General features: G+C 37.9%; 1 protein-coding gene across 3 annotated transcripts in view; it reads right to left on the bottom strand.

Annotated features, from left to right (window-relative positions):
• Positions 1-21,392, bottom strand: part of LOC123505018 (hemicentin-1-like) — a 579,315-nt gene that overhangs the window by 91,636 nt on the left and 466,287 nt on the right. For all 3 annotated transcript variants that reach the window (XM_045256028.1, XM_045256029.1, XM_045256030.1), the window contains one exon: positions 21,288-21,392. This exon is cut by the window's right edge and continues 55 nt beyond it. In XM_045256028.1, the coding sequence (XP_045111963.1) occupies positions 21,288-21,392 (105 nt within the window). The remainder of the gene's footprint in view (positions 1-21,287) is intronic.

Genomic DNA, 21,392 nt, shown 5'->3' with positions numbered 1-21,392 from the left:
ACTAGAGGATAGAGGTTTGAAGATTAGTAGAAGCAAGACCGAGTACCTACCCTTTAATGCGGTAGATGGTGGAGATGATATGAGTATAGATGGGGAAGCCATTAAGAGAGTTACTGCCTTCCGATATCTTGGATCGCATGTAACTATGGACGGTTGAACTAGATGTAGAAATAAACCATCGGATTCAGTGTGGATATAATTCCTGGCGAAAAATGTCAGGGCTTCTATGTGACAGAAAATTAAGTGCAAGACTGAAAGGTAAAGTTTACAAAGCAGCAGTAAGGCCTGCAATGATGTATGGAAGTGAAACTTGGGCTATGAAGAAGGTACATGAAAAGAAGGTTGATGTAGCAGAAATGAGAATGTTAAGATAGATGTGCGGTGTGACAAGAAAAGATAAGATCCAGAACGAGTTGATAAGAGGCACAGTGAAAGTTGCAGAGATAAGTTCAAAGATGCAATAGAGAAGGTTAAATTGGTATGGGCATGTAATGAGAAGAGATGAAAACTATGTAGGAAGAACAGCAATGACTATGGAGGTGGAGGGAAGAAGAAGAAGAGGTAGACCGAAGCTGAGATGGAAGGACAAGCTGAGAAAAGATATGAGTGAAAAAGGACTGCTAAAAAATCAGGTGGCTGAAAAGAATATCTGGAAGAGACTAGCGAGGAGCAGCGACCCCATATGAAGATGGGATATAAGCTGAGGAAGAAGAAGAAGAAGAAGAAAAAGTACTCATGCTTATGGTCGTTTTTTTCTTTATCTGTCTTTCTCTCTTTATATCTGTCTAACTGTCTGTCGTAGGAATATATGTCCATGTATTTGCTTGTTTGTCTTTGTTTATTAGTATTCGTGGGTCTCTCTCTCTCTCTCTCTCTCTCTCTCTCTCTCTCTCTCTCGTATTGGCACTTCGGTTGACATATTAATTTCTCCAATCTTTCTCTGGTCCGCCGTGTTGACTCCAGTTGTACATGGACTTGTTGGTCTTATCGAGCGCAGGGTGCCAGGTTTGAGAATGGCAACACGTGTCAATATTAATGCTGGGGAACTTCGGCCAGATTTTATATACTTCACTTGTTACCTATATTTTTAATCTCTCGTTTTACACGTGATTAATTTTCCTCTTCTTCACATTTTCAATATCAGAATTTTTTTTTTCATTTTAAATCAAACATTTTTCTTCTTCCTGACTTTGCTTTTCTTGTTGGACTTATTTTTCAATCCTCATTCTTTATGGGTACAATATTTTTCCAGGGTAAACACGCGTTTCAAGTTGACGCGTACATTATCAATGTCAGTTGTTGCTTCTATAGGTTAGCTTAATAAAGAACCTTTATCGCTTTTACTGCAATTAAGGCGTGCTATTGGCTAACTAATGGGTAAGCTTCACTCAAAGGCCTTCCCGAAAGCGTGTAATTGGTGATTGCATGGTAAATGTGTCTGACAAATGGTGCACTGGCAGGAAGGTCATCAAAAATGTTTATTTACTCGTGCTCAACTGCCACTTACTAGTATGAATTGTTTTATATACATTTTTTTGTCACAAAGATTGACCAATAGCAACAAAAAGACATAAGAAAAGACGCACAGAAGTGGCCAGTTTCTTAAGAGTATAACTAGTCAAAGGGATTATCCGATATCATAATGAGAATCGTTTTGAAACACATCTTGAACAACAACAAAAAACAAACAAACATTAAAATCTTAAATAGGATTGCATTGCTCCTGAACCATTATATTGCATGACCCGTTACCAAGAGTACATTGATTATTCTTTCCTTCTCTTAACATCGGGGAAAGGTTTTATCCAGCAAGGGAATCATAAAGACGAATCAGATGTTGAATATTACCACTCGTAAGTGAAATTTCTATAATTGAGTACCTTTTTATGTTCCTTTTCCGTCAAAATGTGTACGTGATATAAATGTCCTCGGTCACCAAATTCGGAAGTACGTGAGGAACAGAATACGTATCTCTCTCTCTCTCTCTCTCTCTCTCTCTCTCTCTCTCTCTCTCTCTCTCTCTCTCTCTCTCTCTCTCTCTCTCTCTCTCGTGCTAAGTCACTTCCAATATCCTATCTTCATATTAACGTTCATCTCTTAAATCAGTAGTGGTACACGTGATACGAACGGACGGACAATATCGTTGCCTGGACAAAACAAAAGTATAATAAAGTATGATAGAGAGGAGATCCGAATAGAGGAAACCTGATATGGTGACGAAATTAGTAACATCTACTACGCATCAGCTGAAAACAAAGGCTTTCGTCACATAAGAGTACCCATGGAAACTGCAGTCAAGCGTGGCCTTTTATCTTTGGTGCTACGACGGTCGATGAGCGGAGTACATGTGATGCTGAGAGGACGGAGCGCTGTACAGCCTTTATCCCTTGCCCTAACACACTAACACATTTGATTTCGGTAAGAAGAAAAACTTAGTTTGTAACAGATCCAGAGCTTTGCAAAATCTTTTATCATACTTTCTGGAACACTGATGAAACCGGATATGGTTTACTAAATGATGTTTACCTGCCAAAGTCACGCACACAAACAGTCGCATGATCAGTAAATTACCAACCAACAACTGACAGCCAATAAGGAAGATCGATTATTACATTAAGAATTAAAATTACTTCTAGATTCTTAGAATCTATCTAGGGTTCACATGAAGTGACAAATAGTAACATAATGTAACAACATCGGATATTCGTGTATTTTGTGTATGTTTTGGATTATACTTTATAGCTTCACCATAACAATAATCTCACATCATCCCCATTCAGACATTAAATTTTGTTAACTTGAAACTATCAAAGCTGGTGATCAGTGCATGCCAGATTAGCTGTGGATGAGGCCAAACGAGGGTATATTTCTCTGGTGGAGTTAGCAATAGGACAGGTGATGAAGCTGAAAATGTTCCATCTAAGTCTGCCTCTCGAGTGAGATGCATCGTAGCGCCTGATGGCTGCCCGGCATCGAACACGGATAGTTCAGGGCTCGTTAGGCCGAGTGCTTTGACCAGGCGTACGGTACACGGATGACTCCCCCAGGAAAGCTTCTCTCGCTAGTGTTCCAAGGACGAAAGCTCACCCACCAATTTCTGGAACCAAAACCTCTTCTGATGAATTGGTAAGGCTCTTGCAATACTGAAGGCTGTGAAAACAGATGCAATGTGTAAAAATGCAGGCACTTATTGAAAGCTGCATGTGACACCATGACCAGTGGACAGCATACAGCTGTGACATGTCAGCTTTTATGTCCTCCTGACTGAGAGAGAGGCTTTATTCTTCCTCCCGGGAAAGAGAACCTGCATGAATGAATGTGTGCTGCCAAAGTGTTCACTCATTCATTACTCTTGCAAATCCTTGATCAACTTGTGTTGGTCTTGATACCTGAACGTTTCCGGTTAGGATTCATGGTCCAATTTGGCTGCAATTGTTGTATTCTCTTTAAAACATCACTTTACATTCTATGTTGTAGTAATGTATTTTGTTATCTTGTAACGTGGCCGAGTGAACAATGCTGACCATAGCGATGGCGTACTTTCAGCTCTTTTTAAAATAGTAATGGGAAGAACCGTGCAACGTTTTTTTTTCTTATCTCCATGAAGAGGCAGTAGACAGAACCGTAAGCCACTGTCGTCAATATGAGCTCTAAATGACATTAAGGATACCCATGCTGTAGCCTTCACGTTGTCAATGCACGTCGGATATTGGTTTCCGTGGAGCGACGGTGGACGAGGAAACAAAACACTGGGGACCAAATATTTTGAGTAAAGGCCGAGCTAAGGGTGAAGACAAGCGATCTGGTTCCCTATTGTAAGGACGCTAAGATACTGAAGACCATGACATTCTTGAGCAGGATCGTTCATAGGTGGAGGCCATCAAGGAATCCAAGCAACTTGGACCCACGTGTTATACAATCCCTCGACACGAACATATTACGGTGATGACGAAACCTGCACAGAGTGACTGATTTGGATCGTCGAGTCGCTGGTGCTGCCTGTCTTGTTTTATAGCTGCGAGAATGAACACTTGCCAGAGAGACACGACTAGGCAAATCGATGCTTTCGCTGTAAGTTCCTCGCCAGAATGAGCAGAGCTCCATGTGTGAAGTCAGCCATTGATCCGAGACGAAAGTGAATTAAGATCCGGTGTGCCTTCAAACTGTGGTTGAGCGAACCCAATAACACAAAGACCATATTTTGAAATACTTCGCCACATCTTCACTACTTCCAACAAGCTTTCAAGGATGTTACAAATATTTTTAAAGACGTTTCTGCTATTCCATTGATTGATTCTACTTGACCGATGAGAAAAACAATAATTTCAACTGGCTTTGAAAACAATCGTGGTGAGGAAGGTAAACGTTTAATAATATTGACTTAATTTTATCTTGCTTGTCGGGTTCAGCCTCTGTTCAGCTTCGAACCGCGGCGGAAAAGGTGTGTATGGAAGGGGTGTAGTGGATGTAGGAGGCTCATCGATTCAGTGTCTTTGAGGAAGGGAAGTGTACTCGTGAAGGTAAGCTCATAAAAAAGAACTGGGTAGAAAACCGACGAGCAAGCACCACCTGTATTCTCTTAACTTTTAAGATTTATATACTTGAGGTCACTGAATAAATACAAGAAAAAGAAAAGAACGTAGGCATTATATGCGCCTAAAACCTTCAAGACTAGAATTTTTCCTAACAATCGCTTATTTTTTGTCATACTTTCGAACTAAAGTTAACTTCACCCATGAAAATTGACTAAAATTATTTGATCATTTTCTTAACTACAGCTCTGTGTTAACCATCTTTACAGTGGTGGAAATTTCAAGAAAAAAACAAATCTTAGATTAAAACTGTCAAAATGATTGATGATCGATAAACTGATCTTAACACTTTATGGGAAAAAAAAAAACATTCCTATACATTAAAAGAAAAAAAAAAAATTCAAAATAAACGAAAAAAATATCCTTAAATAGTCTTTGCATTCCCTGCCAAACGGCCCTTAAACTTCCTTAATAAAAATAAATGAAACACGTAGAAATTTTGAATAATGAAAAAAACGAAATATAAAAAGTATATATATATATATATATATATATATATATATATATATATATATATATATATATATATATATATATATATATATATATATATCCCTGAAATCTCATTAATAAAAATATAAGTAACACTTAAAAATTTAGAAAAATAAATAAATAAATAAATATATATATATATATATATATATATATATATATATATATATATATATATATATATATATATATATATATATATATATATATATATATATATATATATATATATATATATATATATATATATATATATATATATATATATATATATATATATATATATATATATATATATATATATATATATATATATATATATATATATATATATATATATATATATATATATAGAGAGAGAGAGAGAGAGAGAGAGAGAGAGAGAGAGAGAGAGAGAGAGAGAGAGAGAGAGAGAGAGAGAGAGAGAGAGAGAGAGAGAGAGAGAGAGAGATTAGTAAATAACACGGATGTTAATAAAAATATTCTTAGTTGGAAGGTATTTTTGACTCACCACCTAACAGTATTTGCATGACAGTCTTTAGGCTCGTCAAAACTTGCTGCAGATACACCCCGCTGCTCGTACATCGCCACGCCTGTGATGGACTGCCGGGGCATCACTTTCGGAAATGGATCCGCTATTTACATTTGCGCTTAAGTGTCGGGAAGCACTTGGTAAAATTCCTGAAAATCCGATAGGAAAGCATATCCAATTGCATCGTTATGGCTATTGAAACCTCTCTCTCTCTCTCTCTCTCTCTCTCTCTCTCTCTCTCTCTCTCTCTCTCTCTCTCTCTCTCTCTCTCTCTCTCTCTCTCTCTCTCTCGCTCTACTCTATTTGCGGATTGCTTCTTTACAAAATCGCGCTTTTCTAGACTTTTTTTCAATCCAATTTTGTTGTTACTTTTACTTATTATTGTATTACTTTTTTTGATTGTCACAATGGAATGCTCTTCCGTTTTTCAATTTTAGATATTTACAGACTCAATTTATGTGTGTGTGTGTGTGTGTGTGTGTGTGTGTGTGTGTGTGTGTGTGTGTGTGTGTGTGTGTGTGTGTGTGTGTGTGTGTGTGTTTCTAACCACTTTCGTTTCCTCATCTTACTTTTTTCTTTTATTTCAACTTACTTACGTAGACAAAGATTCACTCAATTATTGTTAATTCGAGAGAGAGAGAGAGAGAGAGAGAGAGAGAGAGAGAGAGAGAGAGAGAGAGAGAGAGAGAGAGAGAGAGAGAGAGAGAGAGAGAGAGAGAGAGAGAGAGAGAGAGAGAGAGAGAGAGAGTTTTTTTTACTTGTATTATGTCCATTGCAATGAGTAAATGTCTCCTTGATTGGATTATCTTTTCTACCTTGACGTATAATTCCTGCTATTTGTCTCTTTTTCCCTTTCTCATAATCATTATCTCTGTCCGCCACGGTAAATGTCTTCTTGAATTAGTGTTTGTCTTGTCTATGGTGATCTAACATGCATCTCCTCTGTCATCTTTTTTTCTTGTTCAGTACAGTAACTTGTTACGCCGTTATATTTTACCTTTTATTCCAGTTTTCTTGAATGTCTTGCTTATCGTTCTCATAAAAGACGGACCTATCATTTGATCTTCATTTATTACATTAGATGTCATCATGTCCTTTATGCTTTAAATGTCTGTATTTATTGTCTCTATTTTAACGTAATATTGTATTCAAATGTCTCGTACAATTCTTATTTACATCGTTTTTCTTTTTTTTTTACTAGTCTCTAATGCTATTATTAACATGTTTTCCTACTGTTTAAATTATCACAGGCGCAGTTTTGTATTTGCATTTTAAAAATTTCAGCGCTTTATCAAGGGACTCCTAACACACACACACACACACACACACACACACACACACACACACACACATATAAAAAGATAACAATAAGATATATGTAATTTCCTAAAAATCATATATAGTCTATAAAAAATCTTCTTTCTTGTATACTTATTATTTTATCACATTCTCTTTCTCGCTACAATATTCCAATGTCTCCGTTTGTCTGTCTGTTTTTCCTTCAAATCCGGACACGGCTCAGGAATCGACCCCTTCGCTCAATATCTAGCGGTGGGTCGCTTAGAGTGGCGCTGAAGTCAATAAGTAAAGCAGTGCTATAACCGATGCCCAAAATGTCATATTTTCCTATGATTACCACAGCTGTGTGTTCGCATGCCTCACTCACAAATGGTTTATCAATGCTTTCTCTCTCTCTCTCTCTCTCTCTCTCTCTCTCTCTCTCTCTCTCTCTCTCTCTCTCTCTCTCTCTCTCTATCGTTCTACTATTTTATGCATGTAAAGATAAATAACAATGATTAAAAAAATGTACACATGTCAGATGACCTTCCTGTATCAAGGAGAGAGAGAGAGAGAGAGAGAGAGAGAGAGAGAGAGAGAGAGAGAGAGAGAGAGAGAGAGAGAGAGAGAGAGAGAGAGAGAGAGAGAGAGAGAGAGAGAGAGAGAGTTATTACGTGGCAATAGAATGTTTTTGATCTCGGTAATCAAACAAGATTAAATTTTATCCAATTACTAACACAAACTCTTAGAGAGAGCAGACCAACAAACGCGGCGATGGAATAATGCCGTTTCACCACGAAATTCTATAATTGATTACAAAATTATGACACTGCTACTACTTCAAAATGCATGATTATAATTGTTATAATGAAAATAAAAACGTTCAAATTTCTCACCTCATTTATGATATCCTTATTACTGTTCACACCAAACACACACACACACACACACACACACACACACACACACACACACACACACACACACACACACACACACACACACACACACACACGTGCGCAAGCCCAGGACAAGCACAATGTGAACACATAAACCCAACAAAAATAAGAACACAAAGCCCGACACACAGAGAAATACATGCACAGAAAGATAATATTAAGCGCGTACACACACACACACACACACACACACACACACACACACACACACACACACACACACACACACACACACACACACACACACACACACACACACACACACTCAAAATATAAGAAAAGATAGGATCCTAAATTGAATATCTAATGAAAATAATATAGCATTACCACAGTACAATAATCAGAATTCCTAATAAAACATGTTAGCGATAAACTACAGAGACAGACCAGGAAAACGTATGAGTGTGTTTCTTGCCAACGCTTTCCTGACCTTGCTCATGAAAAAAAGAAGCTTGTAAAGAATAGGCACTATATTAAAATCCAGTGAGAATCATAATGAGAGAGAGAGAGAGAGAGAGAGAGAGAGAGAGAGAGAGAGAGAGAGAGAGAGAGAGAGAGAGAGAGAGAGAGAGAGAGAGAGAGAGAGAGAGAGAGAGAGAGAGAGAGAGAGAGAGAGAGAGAGAGAGAGAGAGAGAGAGAGAGAGAGAGAGAGAGAGAGATAATGAAAAAGAGAAGGGATAAAAGAAAGAGGAAGATAGAAAGAGGGAAAGAGAATAAGAAGAAAATGTTGGAAAAGATGAGGCTTTACTAATAGATAGGAAAAGGAGGAGGAGCAGGAACAGTAGGAGAAGGAGGACGAGGAAGAAATGGAAAAAGATGAAGAGAAGAATAGAGAATATTGAAAAAAAACAGACGATATACTACACACAGAAGAAAAATAAGACAAAAAACAGAATAAAAGAGAGAGAGAGAGAGAGAGAGAGAGAGAGAGAGAGAGAGAGAGAGAGAGAGAGAGAGAGAGAGAGACGCAGACACAAAGGGATCGGAACAGACGAATGAAAATGCAGTAATATTTTTCTACCGCGTTTGAAACACAGACACACACACACACACACACACACACACACACACACACACACACACACACACACACAGAAATGCTACATATGAGACAAAATTCCACGAAAACTTACCTCGAGAAACATAAAGCAACACAGAAACCAGAAACATCCACAACACAAACCACAAACATTATAATCACTATAACTAGACATAATGTAAAGCTTAAGAGAGAGGTCGAAAGAGTACTTGCTACCATATCTCACCGCGTAATTATACCCTCAAAGAGTTTTTTAGAGCAATGTAACTTCGGAACAGGAGAGAGAGAGAGAGAGAGTGTGTGTGTGTGTGTGTGTGTTATGAAGCTCTGAGGGACGCCTTGAGTTCAGTTTGACCTTTCTAAACCACGTAACATTTTTTTTCCTTTTGGTGTTTGTTTGTTTATGTAAAATTGCAGCTTCGTCTCCTTTCATGTAGCGGATTTCAAAGGGAAATGAGGGAATGAGAGGACGGGAAGGATATATGTCGGGTGAGAGTGTAAGAAAATATCACAGAGGGTGAGAAGAGAAATGAGATGGAAGCGAAAGGGTAGAGACCAAAAATAACGACGTTGTACTACAATCAACGAATATGAAAAAAATAAAGCGATAGTTTTTGGAATAAGAAAGAAATAATCCTTTCTTGTACGAGGATAAAAAGTACAGTTTGTTAAAAAAAATCGACAAAATTGATATTCATAATCTTTAGTGTTAAAAAAGTTCCTTATAAAGAGATGAAAGAAATGGGAGAATTTTACCTTTTATTTCCAACACTAAACAAGGAAAAACAAAAGAGTGGTGACGACGTAGAGCTCCAGTTGTGCCACAGTAGAATGTCTGGCCAATCAGAGATGCATGAAGCGGTATTTTTTTTTTCCTTTATTCAATCTTTATATGACTCTACTCCTTCCTAGTCTCTGCTTTCCCCCACCCCACACCACCCCGGCCAATCTCTCTCTCTCTCTCTCTCTCTCTCTCTCTCTCTTCCTGATCGTTGATTCATGACGAAAAATTATTAGGTAGTAAGTATATCTAAGGCGCAGCAATGTAGCGAGGGAAAGAGGCTTGAAGGGGATAAGGGAAAAAAAAATGATTGGATCAAATCATAGGTCTTAGGAAGGCACACGGCAGGCCGACAGCTATTCAAGGAGGCTGAATAAGGAAAATGTGGAAGTTCGTTTGGGTAGCGAAGGAGAAAACGAAGCTGGTGTAGGAGGATCAAGGCTTCTCATTATCGGTTCAAGAATATGAAATACATCATCCTGAGAAAGGAAAGACTATATATATATATATATATATATATATATATATATATATATATATATATATATATATATATATATATATATATATATATATATATATATATATATATATATATATATATATATATATATATATATATATATATATATATATATATATATATATATATATAGGTGATGTTTGCATAAGTGAGGTATTTGAAATATGTGTCGTTGTAAAGGGGAAAGGACAGAAACTTCATATGAATAAAATAAACTATATTAAAAAGAACAGACTAAGGAAAAGAAATGTGTTTCTATCATAAAAAGATACAGAAAAATAAGGGAAGCTGCATAAAGCAATCAGGTCTACACATGGTTGCACCCTTCATTTTGAATATTGAGAAAAAAAAACATAAAAAAGCTGGATTTAGGAACAATATGCAAAAGCTTCACGTCTGTCAATGAATAAATATCAGACAACATATGAGATCGAGAAAGGCACAGAAAGAAAGAACTGATTTTGAAAAGTTGTTCAACTAACCTGGGTACACAGAGATATTGAGAAAACAAGGTATGGCATTTGGAATCACGGCAATCAATTCTAAATATAATGATTCAAATAAATAATGAAAACAGTAATACTGAAACAAATGAAAAATGTAAAATAAATAATAAAAAACGAGGGCTTCCTCACTCGGGGCAACGGTTTCCTAGCGGGTGGGCTTTGAGGTAGGAGGTACCCAAAAAAGTATCCCATTTAGCCCATAAACTCCGTGAAAAGCCCACATGGTATAAAAAAAGCACAAATAAGAAAGTGGAATAATAATCAATCAAAATACTGAACTGCTACAATGAAATGTTACATTCATTACCAGCACAGTAGGTAAGAAGAGTGAAGTCAACATAGATTGCCTTTTTTTAATCAACGGAATAGATTTAAGAAAAAAAGACAGCTGTTCTCTGAATGAGCTAAAATTATACATGTTTTCTCTCTCTCTCTCTCTCTCTCTCTCTCTCTCTCTCTCTCTCAAGTAAAAAAAAACAAGAGATGAGTACAGGTTAATGAAAGATTCTGATCCGGCAGGTAATTGAGTCTTCTCAAGTGAGCAAGTTGTGAGAAAGTTTTGAGAGAGAGAGAGAGAGAGAGAGAGAGAGAGAGAGAGAGAGAGAGAGGTTATACAATACAAATCTCTCTTCCGTCATTTCTTTCTCCGATGGCTGGATATATAGAAAACCAATAGAAGAAAAAAAAATCTTGCAGCCTCGAATATTCGTGTAAAACTTCCTCCTGGCCTGATCATTTATATCCGGGAAAAGTTTACAATCTGCTTACAAACGATACTTATTTTTTTCTTTCAGCCAGACAACTTGTACATATTTTCTTTCTCTATCGAGCGTGCTCAAGTATGATACTCCTGCTCCATGCGTATCACTTATTTATTTTTCTTTTCATGTAAGTGTTTATACTTTTATTTGTATAGGTTACAATATAGATAGATAAAGAGGTAGATGGACAGAGATAAGGATGTGCATTTATTTGACATTGTTTTTTCCTTGTTTCGTAATGTTCTCTCTCCTTCTCTCCCTCTCTCTCTCTCTCTCTCTCTCTCTCTCTCTCTCTCTCTCTCTCTCTCTCTCTCTCTCTCTCTCTCTCTCTCTCTCTCTCTTTCTCTCCTTTTTTTAAATCCACTTTCTAGGACCTGGTTAAAAAATAAACAGCGAAATGCTATGCACTGATTTGATACACTTTCCTCTTCCATACTTCTTCTTTTTTATCCTTTTCTTTACTCTTCATCTTCTCTTTAACCGATTCACTCCCTCCGTTCCTACAAATCCATTCCACTACCTTTCCTCGTTGCGCGTTATTTTCTTCAACACTCCAGTCCGTTTTGCAATCCGTGCACAAAGCATTTCAGTTCCTGGTGTAGTATTTCAAGTGATTCACAATTTACTGCCTTCAGAATATACATGCCTCTCAAAATCCTAACTTGTGTTGTGTGAATTGACTTTCATGTGTCTACAAACGCACGCACACACGCACACTCGCAAACACACACACACACACACACACACACACACACACACACACACACACACACACACACACACACACACACACACACACACACACACACACACACACACACACACACACACACACACGCACACGCACACACACACTCACGGATGGGAAGCAAATACAAGTTCAAAGAATATCTGATTCACTTCATGTTCGTTTTTCAATCTCGAGGCCGAAATGTTACCTTTATCAAAATAGATATAGATAGATAAATAGATAAACATACAGTTACACAGATAGAAAGATAGATAAATATATGAGCAGATAGACAGATAAAAAGATAGCTAGATAGATAGATATAGACCGATAGCAGCTAGATACATCGATAGATAGGTAGCTAGAGATAGATAAATGGAAGGATGGATAGAGGGTCAGATATGTGGATGGAATGTTGGATAAATACATAGATAGATAGATAGACATATATATAGAATGACAGACAGACAGACAGACACAGACAGACACATAGATAGATATTAAAGTAGATAGATTTCCTACGTCTTAACTTCTTTTAAGAGAGAGGTATCGAAACATTTTTGTCCCTGAATTTTGACGAATTCTTTCGATTCTTTCATGGAGACTACAATTCAAGAGGGCAATTTTTTCTAATAATAGTTTTTTGCCCTTGGTAGTTGTCTCTCTTACATAAAAAAAAAAAAAAAAAAAAAAATATATATATATATATATATATATATATATATATATATATATATATATATATATATATAAATACATAAATATAGATATAAATATATTGATAAATATATAGATTGAGTGATATAGACAGATATGTAAAAATAGATAGATAGATATATAGATGGATAGAAAATAGATGGATAGATAGATCGATAGAAAGACTGATAGATATATAGAAAGATAGATAGATGGATAGAACTAGATAGATAGATACATAAATACATATATACGTACCTACAGATATACATGAATTGATAGATAGATTGATTGACAGATAGACAGATAGACAGACAGACATATAGACAGAAAGACAGATGAACAGATGAATAGATGTGTACACAGATTGAACATATACAATAAGACAGATAAATAGGTACAAATAAAAATAGATAGTTAAATAGATAAATAGGCAAACAGTCTGACTGAGAGACAGATATATGGAGAAATTAATATATTGGTAAAAAGATGGATAAATAGTAAGAGAGACAGACTAATAGACAGGCTGATACGCAGACAGACACAGAGACACATATGGTAAATAACTGTACCAACACAATAATGAATAAATAAATGAATGTTGTTGACCACACTTAAGCATGTGTGCATTTGTCATCCTCCACCCGCACTCCTCCCTGCATCTCATAACTTGTTGATGCGTGTTAAGTGGCTGTTCCTCACATTTACTCAATCAACATGTATCATTAATTCCCAACCTCTTACTCGCTGCTGCACTGATAGGCATTCCTGCTTAATACACATAGCTGATTGCTGGCTTTATCGTTATGTTAATGCGATTTTTCATCAGAGTGATTTAGATTTATATCAATATTTCTTTAATTTACATATATGCAAATTTGTTTTCATCATATTATTGTTAAATTTGTATTTGAATTAACTTCAATGTTAAAATATTATTGTTATTATTATTTTCTGTATATCAATTATCGTCAATGCCTTTGTAGTTGTTAAATAACACTGAATATTGTTTTTCAAAGTCAATTTTTTCAACGTTAATGTCTTCCAAAGTTGATGTTTCAAAGTTTATGTATTTCAAAGTTTATATTTTATTCAGTAGCTTATCGCCCGACTTTAAACGTTTATTACGTTACTGGATTTTATTTAATGGCCATGGTAAAAACTGCCTACAGCAAAAAAAAAAAAAAAAAAAAACAGCTCCTCTTTCTGATTTATCCCTTTCTTTGTCTTTACATTTTGCAAATTTATAAGCAAGTGAAATAAAAGCATATTCAGTAATCAGTAATTTTCACACTTCACTCACTGTATTATTGAACTCTTCCAATCATACTTTGTTCAATAGTAAGCCACTTTTTCCAGGATATGACACCACATATATCCTATTCTTAAATCCATCCACCATTACCTTCACCCTACTTCATCCACACCGCTGCACCTTTCCAACATCATTACGCTAAATATACACAAAACATTTTTTCCCTCACCACAATTCCATCCACTTTCCCTCTCACTCAATTTTCTGCTACCATCCCCCTTGTGGTCTCGTCTCTCAACTCAACTGGACGAAAACACATTATTCTCTACATATTTTTCACTCCATCTTCTCTTACCCTCCTTTACCGTTATTAACATTTTCTCCACTTGCCTCATTGGAAAGTCATCGCCGGGTATACAAATTTAGACTAGCCATCATAGAGTTTATGTTGACTATTTAGACAACCTATAGATGGTCAGAGGTTCCTTCAATTTACTTATGACTCAAAGTTTACAATGACGCATTACTGAGAAAACGATCTCGATAAATTATTAGTTTGCTAAGCCGAATACTTATATAATTTGGCCTCTCGTTCTCTGCCCTACAAATTCTCCAGGCTTTATCAGTCCCATCAGAACTTAATATTTTACCCACAGAGCACTCGGCAGATGCTTTTATCAAACTGCTTTCAAAATATTTCCCACACATTCCTCTCTAATCTCAAGCCACATTTCCCTTTGTTCTCAGTGCCTCACTTCGCCACTCAATTTTGCTTCAAGAGTCTTGTGTCATGCGTATTCTAAGAGGTCGCTTATACTCGCCAACTTCACACTGAAGCTACACAAAGATACATCCCACCCTCGTGAAGTGCTAAGTTTTAAATGCTGAACTCAGTGAGCTAAAAGTTTTCAAGTACGCGAGCTCTTCATGCAGTTCCAAGTAGCAGCGAACTGTGTTATGAAAAGACACCAGGGTGGCGAGTGTGTGGTTTGCTGGGGTGTTGCATACATCCAATCAGTCACTGCTCAATGGTTTTCTCTTTGTTAGTCAAGGACCGTATTCAGAAACACATCGGTTCCTCACCACGATTGTTTCCAAAGGTCACAGAAACAATTAGCAGAGTTCCCATAAGTGTTTATCCTTTTTGATAATACAGAAAGCTTATTAACTGGTCAGTAGAATCATAAAAACGTCACTAAAATGCGGTGTAACTTTAACTAAAGCCTTTCAAATTCAGTGGAGGTGTGTCGTAGAGGTGTTTTTAGAATATGGCTCAAGGTATCATATTACTCATCTCTTAGTCCTGGTCAATCCAATAATTTTAAATTTAGAAATTAAACTCTCTTCACTACCTCATCCCTCCACATTTATTATTTTTTTTGTGAGAGGCAAACACGCCACTATTATGATCCAGGAACTCTCCAGCTCACTCTCGACCTCCTCTGAGTTTTGACTGCAGCGAAATCAGTCAGTGACAACAGCAACACGTCTATCGTCATGTTCATCAGCTCCTCTAGCACAAGAACACTTCCTCCCGCTGCCCTCACACACCTCACCTCCTCAACCCTCTCCTGGTACACCTGACTCAGTCCCACACACATGTCGGCAAAAACACAGATAAAATATAAAAAGTTAATTTCTATATTAAATGTTGATGCTCTGAAAAATAATGATGAATTCATATACCGACTGCTGACGATATAAAAATCAATATTGAATTCATTTATTGATAATGGCGATCTTCTATTAGAAGAAAGGAGTTTGAAAGTCAATACAAAATCAACATACATGTTTTGGCAAGAAAATGTTTAACCAAGTAAATGTGAATCTTTCAAGGAAAAAGATAATTAGTGAAAAGTGAAAGGGGCGTGTATATCCCAGAAAGTCTATGTAACAAATGGCATCTTGTATTATTGTGTGCAATTTTTACTATCTAGTTTATATAACTATTTTACTATTTTGTATAGGGCAAAGCATTTCTCATGTACTAATATTATGTCAAAGATAGTTCTCGGCAACTCACCGTGAGCTTTTGGCTATTTACTATATATACCTTGTAATATTAAATTGTATATAGAAAAAAAAGTAGAGATTAAAGAAGCATCTAATATTCAAATGTAGTTTCTTTTTAAATGAAAATAACTGGAAATAGCATAAAATTTCAAAATTATGTTAAATTGATTAATCCTCGAACTATGAGTTAATTGTACAGAGGAGGGCAAAATATACCGCAAGGTATCAGTCCTCATTGTCAAACAAGAAATTCATAAACGTTTAAGTTATGCAAATAAAGTTAATCTTATCATGAAATGTGTGTGCTAATGACAATAAATAAAATTGAATTGAAATTGATTTGAACTGAATTGAATAGCTGGCTCCAAGGCTAATCAATAGCTGGTTCAAAAGTGATGTCTCCATCTGTGCAGTTTCCATGTTTAGTGAATAATAAATATTACAATCAAGATATTTCACGTTTCCTTCACAGACACACTCACGCGCATGCGCGCGCGCACACACACACACACACACACACACACACACACACACACACGGCCCGGTAGCTCAGTGGTTAGAGCGCTGGCTTCACAAGCCAGAGGACCGGGGTTCGATTCCCTGGCCGGGTGGAGATATTTGGGTGTGTCTCCTTTCACGTGTAGCCCCTGTTCACCTAGCAGTGAGTAGGTACGGGATGTAAATCGAGGAGTTGTGACCTTGTTGTCCCGGTGTGTTGTGTGTGCCTGGTCTCAGGCCTATCCGAAGATCGGAAATAATGAGCTCTGAGCTCGTTCCGTAGGGTAACGTCTGGCTGTCTCGTCAGAGACTGCAGCAGATAAAACAGTGAATTACACACGGCCCGTTAACTCAGTGGTTAGAGCGCTGGCTACACAAGCCAGAGGACCGGGGTTCGATTCCCCGGCCGGGTGGAAATATTTGGGTACGTCTCCTTTCACGTGTAGCCCCTGTTCACCTAGCAGTGAGTAGGTACGGGATGTAAATCGAGGAGTTGTGACCTTGTTGTCCCAGTGTGTGGTGTGTGCCTGGTCTCAGGCCTATCCGAAGATCGGAAATAATGAGCCCTGAGCTCGTTCCGTAGGGTAACGTCTGGCTGTCTCGTCAGAGACTGCAGCAGATCTAACAGTGAATTACACACACACATTCTCTCTCTCTCTCTCTCTCTCTCTCTCTCTCTCTCTCTCTCTCTCTCTCTCTCTCTCTCTCTCTCTCTCTCTCTCTCTCTCTCTCTCTCTGTCACATCGCTACCTGAATTAGATCTCCTTTATACAGCAATACTGATGAAAATAGTGTAATACAACAAAATTAAATAAAATTAACAAGAAAAAGAATAAAGATAAAAATATAGCAGGTACAGGGCCACCAACAACAACATCCACCACCAAGAAGAGCAACAGTAGCAGCAGGATGGATATGATGTCGTTTCCCTCCCTCGCATACCTTCCCCCAACATGACAACCGGACACTCGAAGGCTGTTAAGCCCTATTCGGCCATCACCTGGACACGCCACGTCAGGTTGTCACGAGGCTGCTACATCGCGCATGCCATCTGGGAACACCTGGACTCTGTGACTTCCAGCGAGCCTCCTCAAATTCCAGCCCAAAGAGAGAGAGAGAGAGAGAGAGAGAGAGAGAGAGAGAGAGAGAGAGAGAGAGAGAGAGAGAGAGAGAGAGAGAGAGAGAGAGAGAGAGAGAGAGAGAGAGAGAGAGAGAGAGTCCATTAAACCGAACTCCCGCTCTGAGGAACTTTGCACCCACTGTTACCAAGTCTTGGCCGCCCCTCAGCACACGACGACAGCGGCGGACCACTTACACGCGGGGACAAAGGCTAAGTTTCCGGCCGCTAACTCTTTGACGCGTCAGGGGAACAAGGGAATGTGCCACCCAAGTTTTATTTTTCCTGTTATCTTTTTTTTTATACGTGTGCCGCCAACCTTAACTGCGTGACGAGGACAAGAGCGAGACTGTGCCAAACTATGCCCTTCAGAGTGCTACATTTACCAGAAGTGCCCTGTGTGAATTTAGCCTTGCTTGAATGCTTTTTTTTTAGTTTCATAGCCGTGGAGTGTTCATGGTGGTGGTGATTTATCATTATAATTTACATGACTCTTCTTACAAAACACTATAAAGTCTTGACTTATTCCTCTCTTTTAATTTTGCAGCCTAGACTGTCCTTTGTTTTCAGAACATTGCAAAAAATTGTTTCCATTAACACGGAATAAAACAAGAGACTAAATTAATTTCAAAACAAAGATCTTTAACGGAAAAGTACAAAAACAGGTCTACGAAAGTCGAATGATGACTATGAATAAATTTGTGTAGCATCGGAATCTTTAAAATTCTTCCCTGTCACCTTCTGGTTAACGGCTGGGTCAGGATGAACGGAGGGAAAGTTGACCAGACATCTGAAAGGGAGGGAGCAAGTCCTCCATACTACGCTGGCCCGTACAACCAATAACTGCAGCCTCAGACTATCACAACACACCGTTTGGTTATTACTCTGCCAGCACTCTCTCCCTCGCGGCCGTGAAAACTGGGAGTCAGGTCTGACAACGTGTGTCCTATAGTGTTAACTGACGCAAAACACGCTCGTTCAGCAAGTAACATGAATGGTCTAAATACGAATAGAATACAGAGCAGAACAGATAAAAAAGAAGAAAAAAAGAGAAGTAAAAATGGTTTCCTGATGGACTTTACGGATTAAGATGAGCGTGCCATATATTTCAAGAGTAAAGACATAAAAAATTGCTAAAAAATTAAAATCTGCTTAGGAAGTAGACTGAGGGTACTAAATATGGATAGAATATTGAAATAGACTAAAAAGGTAGCAATACAAGTGAACTGAATATGGATGGAATTAAAAGCGAAAAAAAAAAAAGGTGAAAAAGTAGTTTCGTTATAGGTTTTGCAGGTCCAGAAGTGGAGTGGTCAGAAAGTAACAGGAGTGAAATAAAAATTGGATGGAGTACGACCAGCAAAAAATAATAAAAAATATATATTTTCTATGTCATGAAGTACGTGTTTGTATACCAAAGGAAGTTTTCACCTATTTTTTTTTTTTCTGGAAGTCCGATTCAATTTTATGAGACTGAGTTGCTGGCCAGGAAAAATAAAAAAAGGGAAAAGTTGAAAAAAAAGTTAGGAAGGACAGGGAAAAGGGAAAGACGACGTGTATGACGAGGCACAGGTTCAGAAGGGACCATAGGAACACAGGAGGACAAGGGGACAGTGGTGTGGGGTGCAGGGGGTCGGGAGGACAGAGGTTATCAGTCTAGAATGGGAAACGTCGTGTGAGGGGAAAGAGGAAAGACGTAAATTGGGACACGTGAATACTTTTTTTGAAATCTGACAAAAAAGGGAAGACAAGGAAAAGAGGAAAAGGAACAATAAAAAAACACAAAAAGTATCAATAAAACAAAAGTATTACGTGATGCAAGAACACGATGAAAAGGTATGACATAGGAAACATGAAAAAAAAAATAGAAAAACGAAAGAAAAAAAGCGAGTGACCCCGATCAGCTTGCAAGACACTGGATCAATCGAGAAAACGCCAAAGGGAAAGAAAAAAACAACAACGAAAAACAAAGGGAAAGTTCAAGTGCCGCAAAAAATCTTAGAAGTGTCATTTTTTTTTATATTTTTCGTGCACACACTTTATTATTTATATTTTTTTTCTCGCCGCTCTTCCTCCCTCCACTGCACCACACTTTTAAGAGACATTCACCGCTTCAAAGATTCTCGCAAAACTCAACCTGACACCCTTCACGCCCAGGCCACGCGCTGCTCACTGACGTCCCATGGTACTCCCACTTCTTCCTCCTCCCTCCACTTCACCCCGAACGCCCTGCACCTTATATTCACCTCACCTCCACACCCTCCTTCTCTCCGTACATCCATTCCTCACCTCTCCGTCTTCTTCCAACCAGAGCAACAGGGCCACGTCGAAATTGAATACAGATAAGCCCCTACAGTGGATGGGTCGCGTCCTATTCATCCTTTACATGTCACACTGGGAGACAGAGAGAGAGAAAAAGAAAAGAAACGTATTGAATGAAACGTTTCCTTCCGACAAGACCCAAACGTTTTCCACGACAAGTGACGCGTCGGCAGCTCCGCACTCCTTTCCCTCCCATTGCCACAAAATGGAATAAAAGGATGAAAAATAAAGCTTCAACGTTTCCAGAACCGACCGCTTCCGGACAAGACGTTCCGACGCCTTTTAAGAGGAGCGACCCAAGAATTATTGTTATACTGTGTGTCTGTTCGTATGTAAGTGTGCATGTATATTTCGGCTACAAGGAAGAATTTGCGCAGAGAGAGAGAGAGAGAGAGAGAGAGAGAGAGAGAGAGAGAGAGAGAGAGAGAGAGAGAGAGAGAGAGAGAGAGAGAGAGAGAGAGAGAGTGTTTAAAACACATTATGTACTAGGAGAACTTTTGGCACCTTGCTTATTGGGTAAAGTCTTTTTCAAGAACGTGTATGTCTTCTACGAATGGAGGAGGAGGAGGAGGAGGAGGAGGAGGAGGAGGAGGAGGAGGAGGAGGAGGAGGAGGAGGAGGAGCAGAAGGAGGAGGAGCAGAAGGAGGAGCAGAAGGAGGAGTAATACAAATGAACACAAAAGACTAAAAATGAGTAGCATATGTGAAGGTCCTTATAGTGTTATTCATGAGAACTATAAAGGAAGATGGGAAAGAGAGAGAAAGTTGGGAAAAAAAGAGGAAAAATAAGAAGTGGAGCTAAAGGAGGATGATAAACAGGAGTAATGATATATGGAGAAAACAAAATAAAAAAAAATAATGAGTAAGAATAAGAAAATGAGGAGAAAAAGAACAAAAAAAAGTGAATAGATGATGAAAGAAAATTAAGAAGAACGATAATTGGAAGGAAGAAAATGACTAAAAACACAAAATGGGAGAAAAAGGAAAAGAAAAATAAATATGAATAAAAAGTAAGAGAAAAAATAGCTAATGGAAAACGAAGAAGAGTCATACTATCAAAAGTAAAGAGAGAAGAAAACAGCGAAGACGACAGAAGAGAAGAACAACACACAAAAAACGAGAAACCAACTAAGAAAAGTACCCAGTGATAAAAGAAAGGAATGCCATGACAGACGCACTCAAGGCGGTACTCACATTTGATGTTGATGCTGACGTCATTGCTACGGGAGTCCCCCTCGACATTGGACGCCTCGCACTCGTAGCGGCCTGACCTGTGCCTCTTGACCGCCTGCAGTGCCA

The sequence above is a fragment of the Portunus trituberculatus genome, chromosome 17 (genome assembly GCF_017591435.1).
Source record: "Portunus trituberculatus isolate SZX2019 chromosome 17, ASM1759143v1, whole genome shotgun sequence".
Taxonomy (NCBI): domain Eukaryota; kingdom Metazoa; phylum Arthropoda; class Malacostraca; order Decapoda; family Portunidae; genus Portunus; species Portunus trituberculatus.
This window is presented reverse-complemented; position numbering and strand designations above follow the sequence as displayed.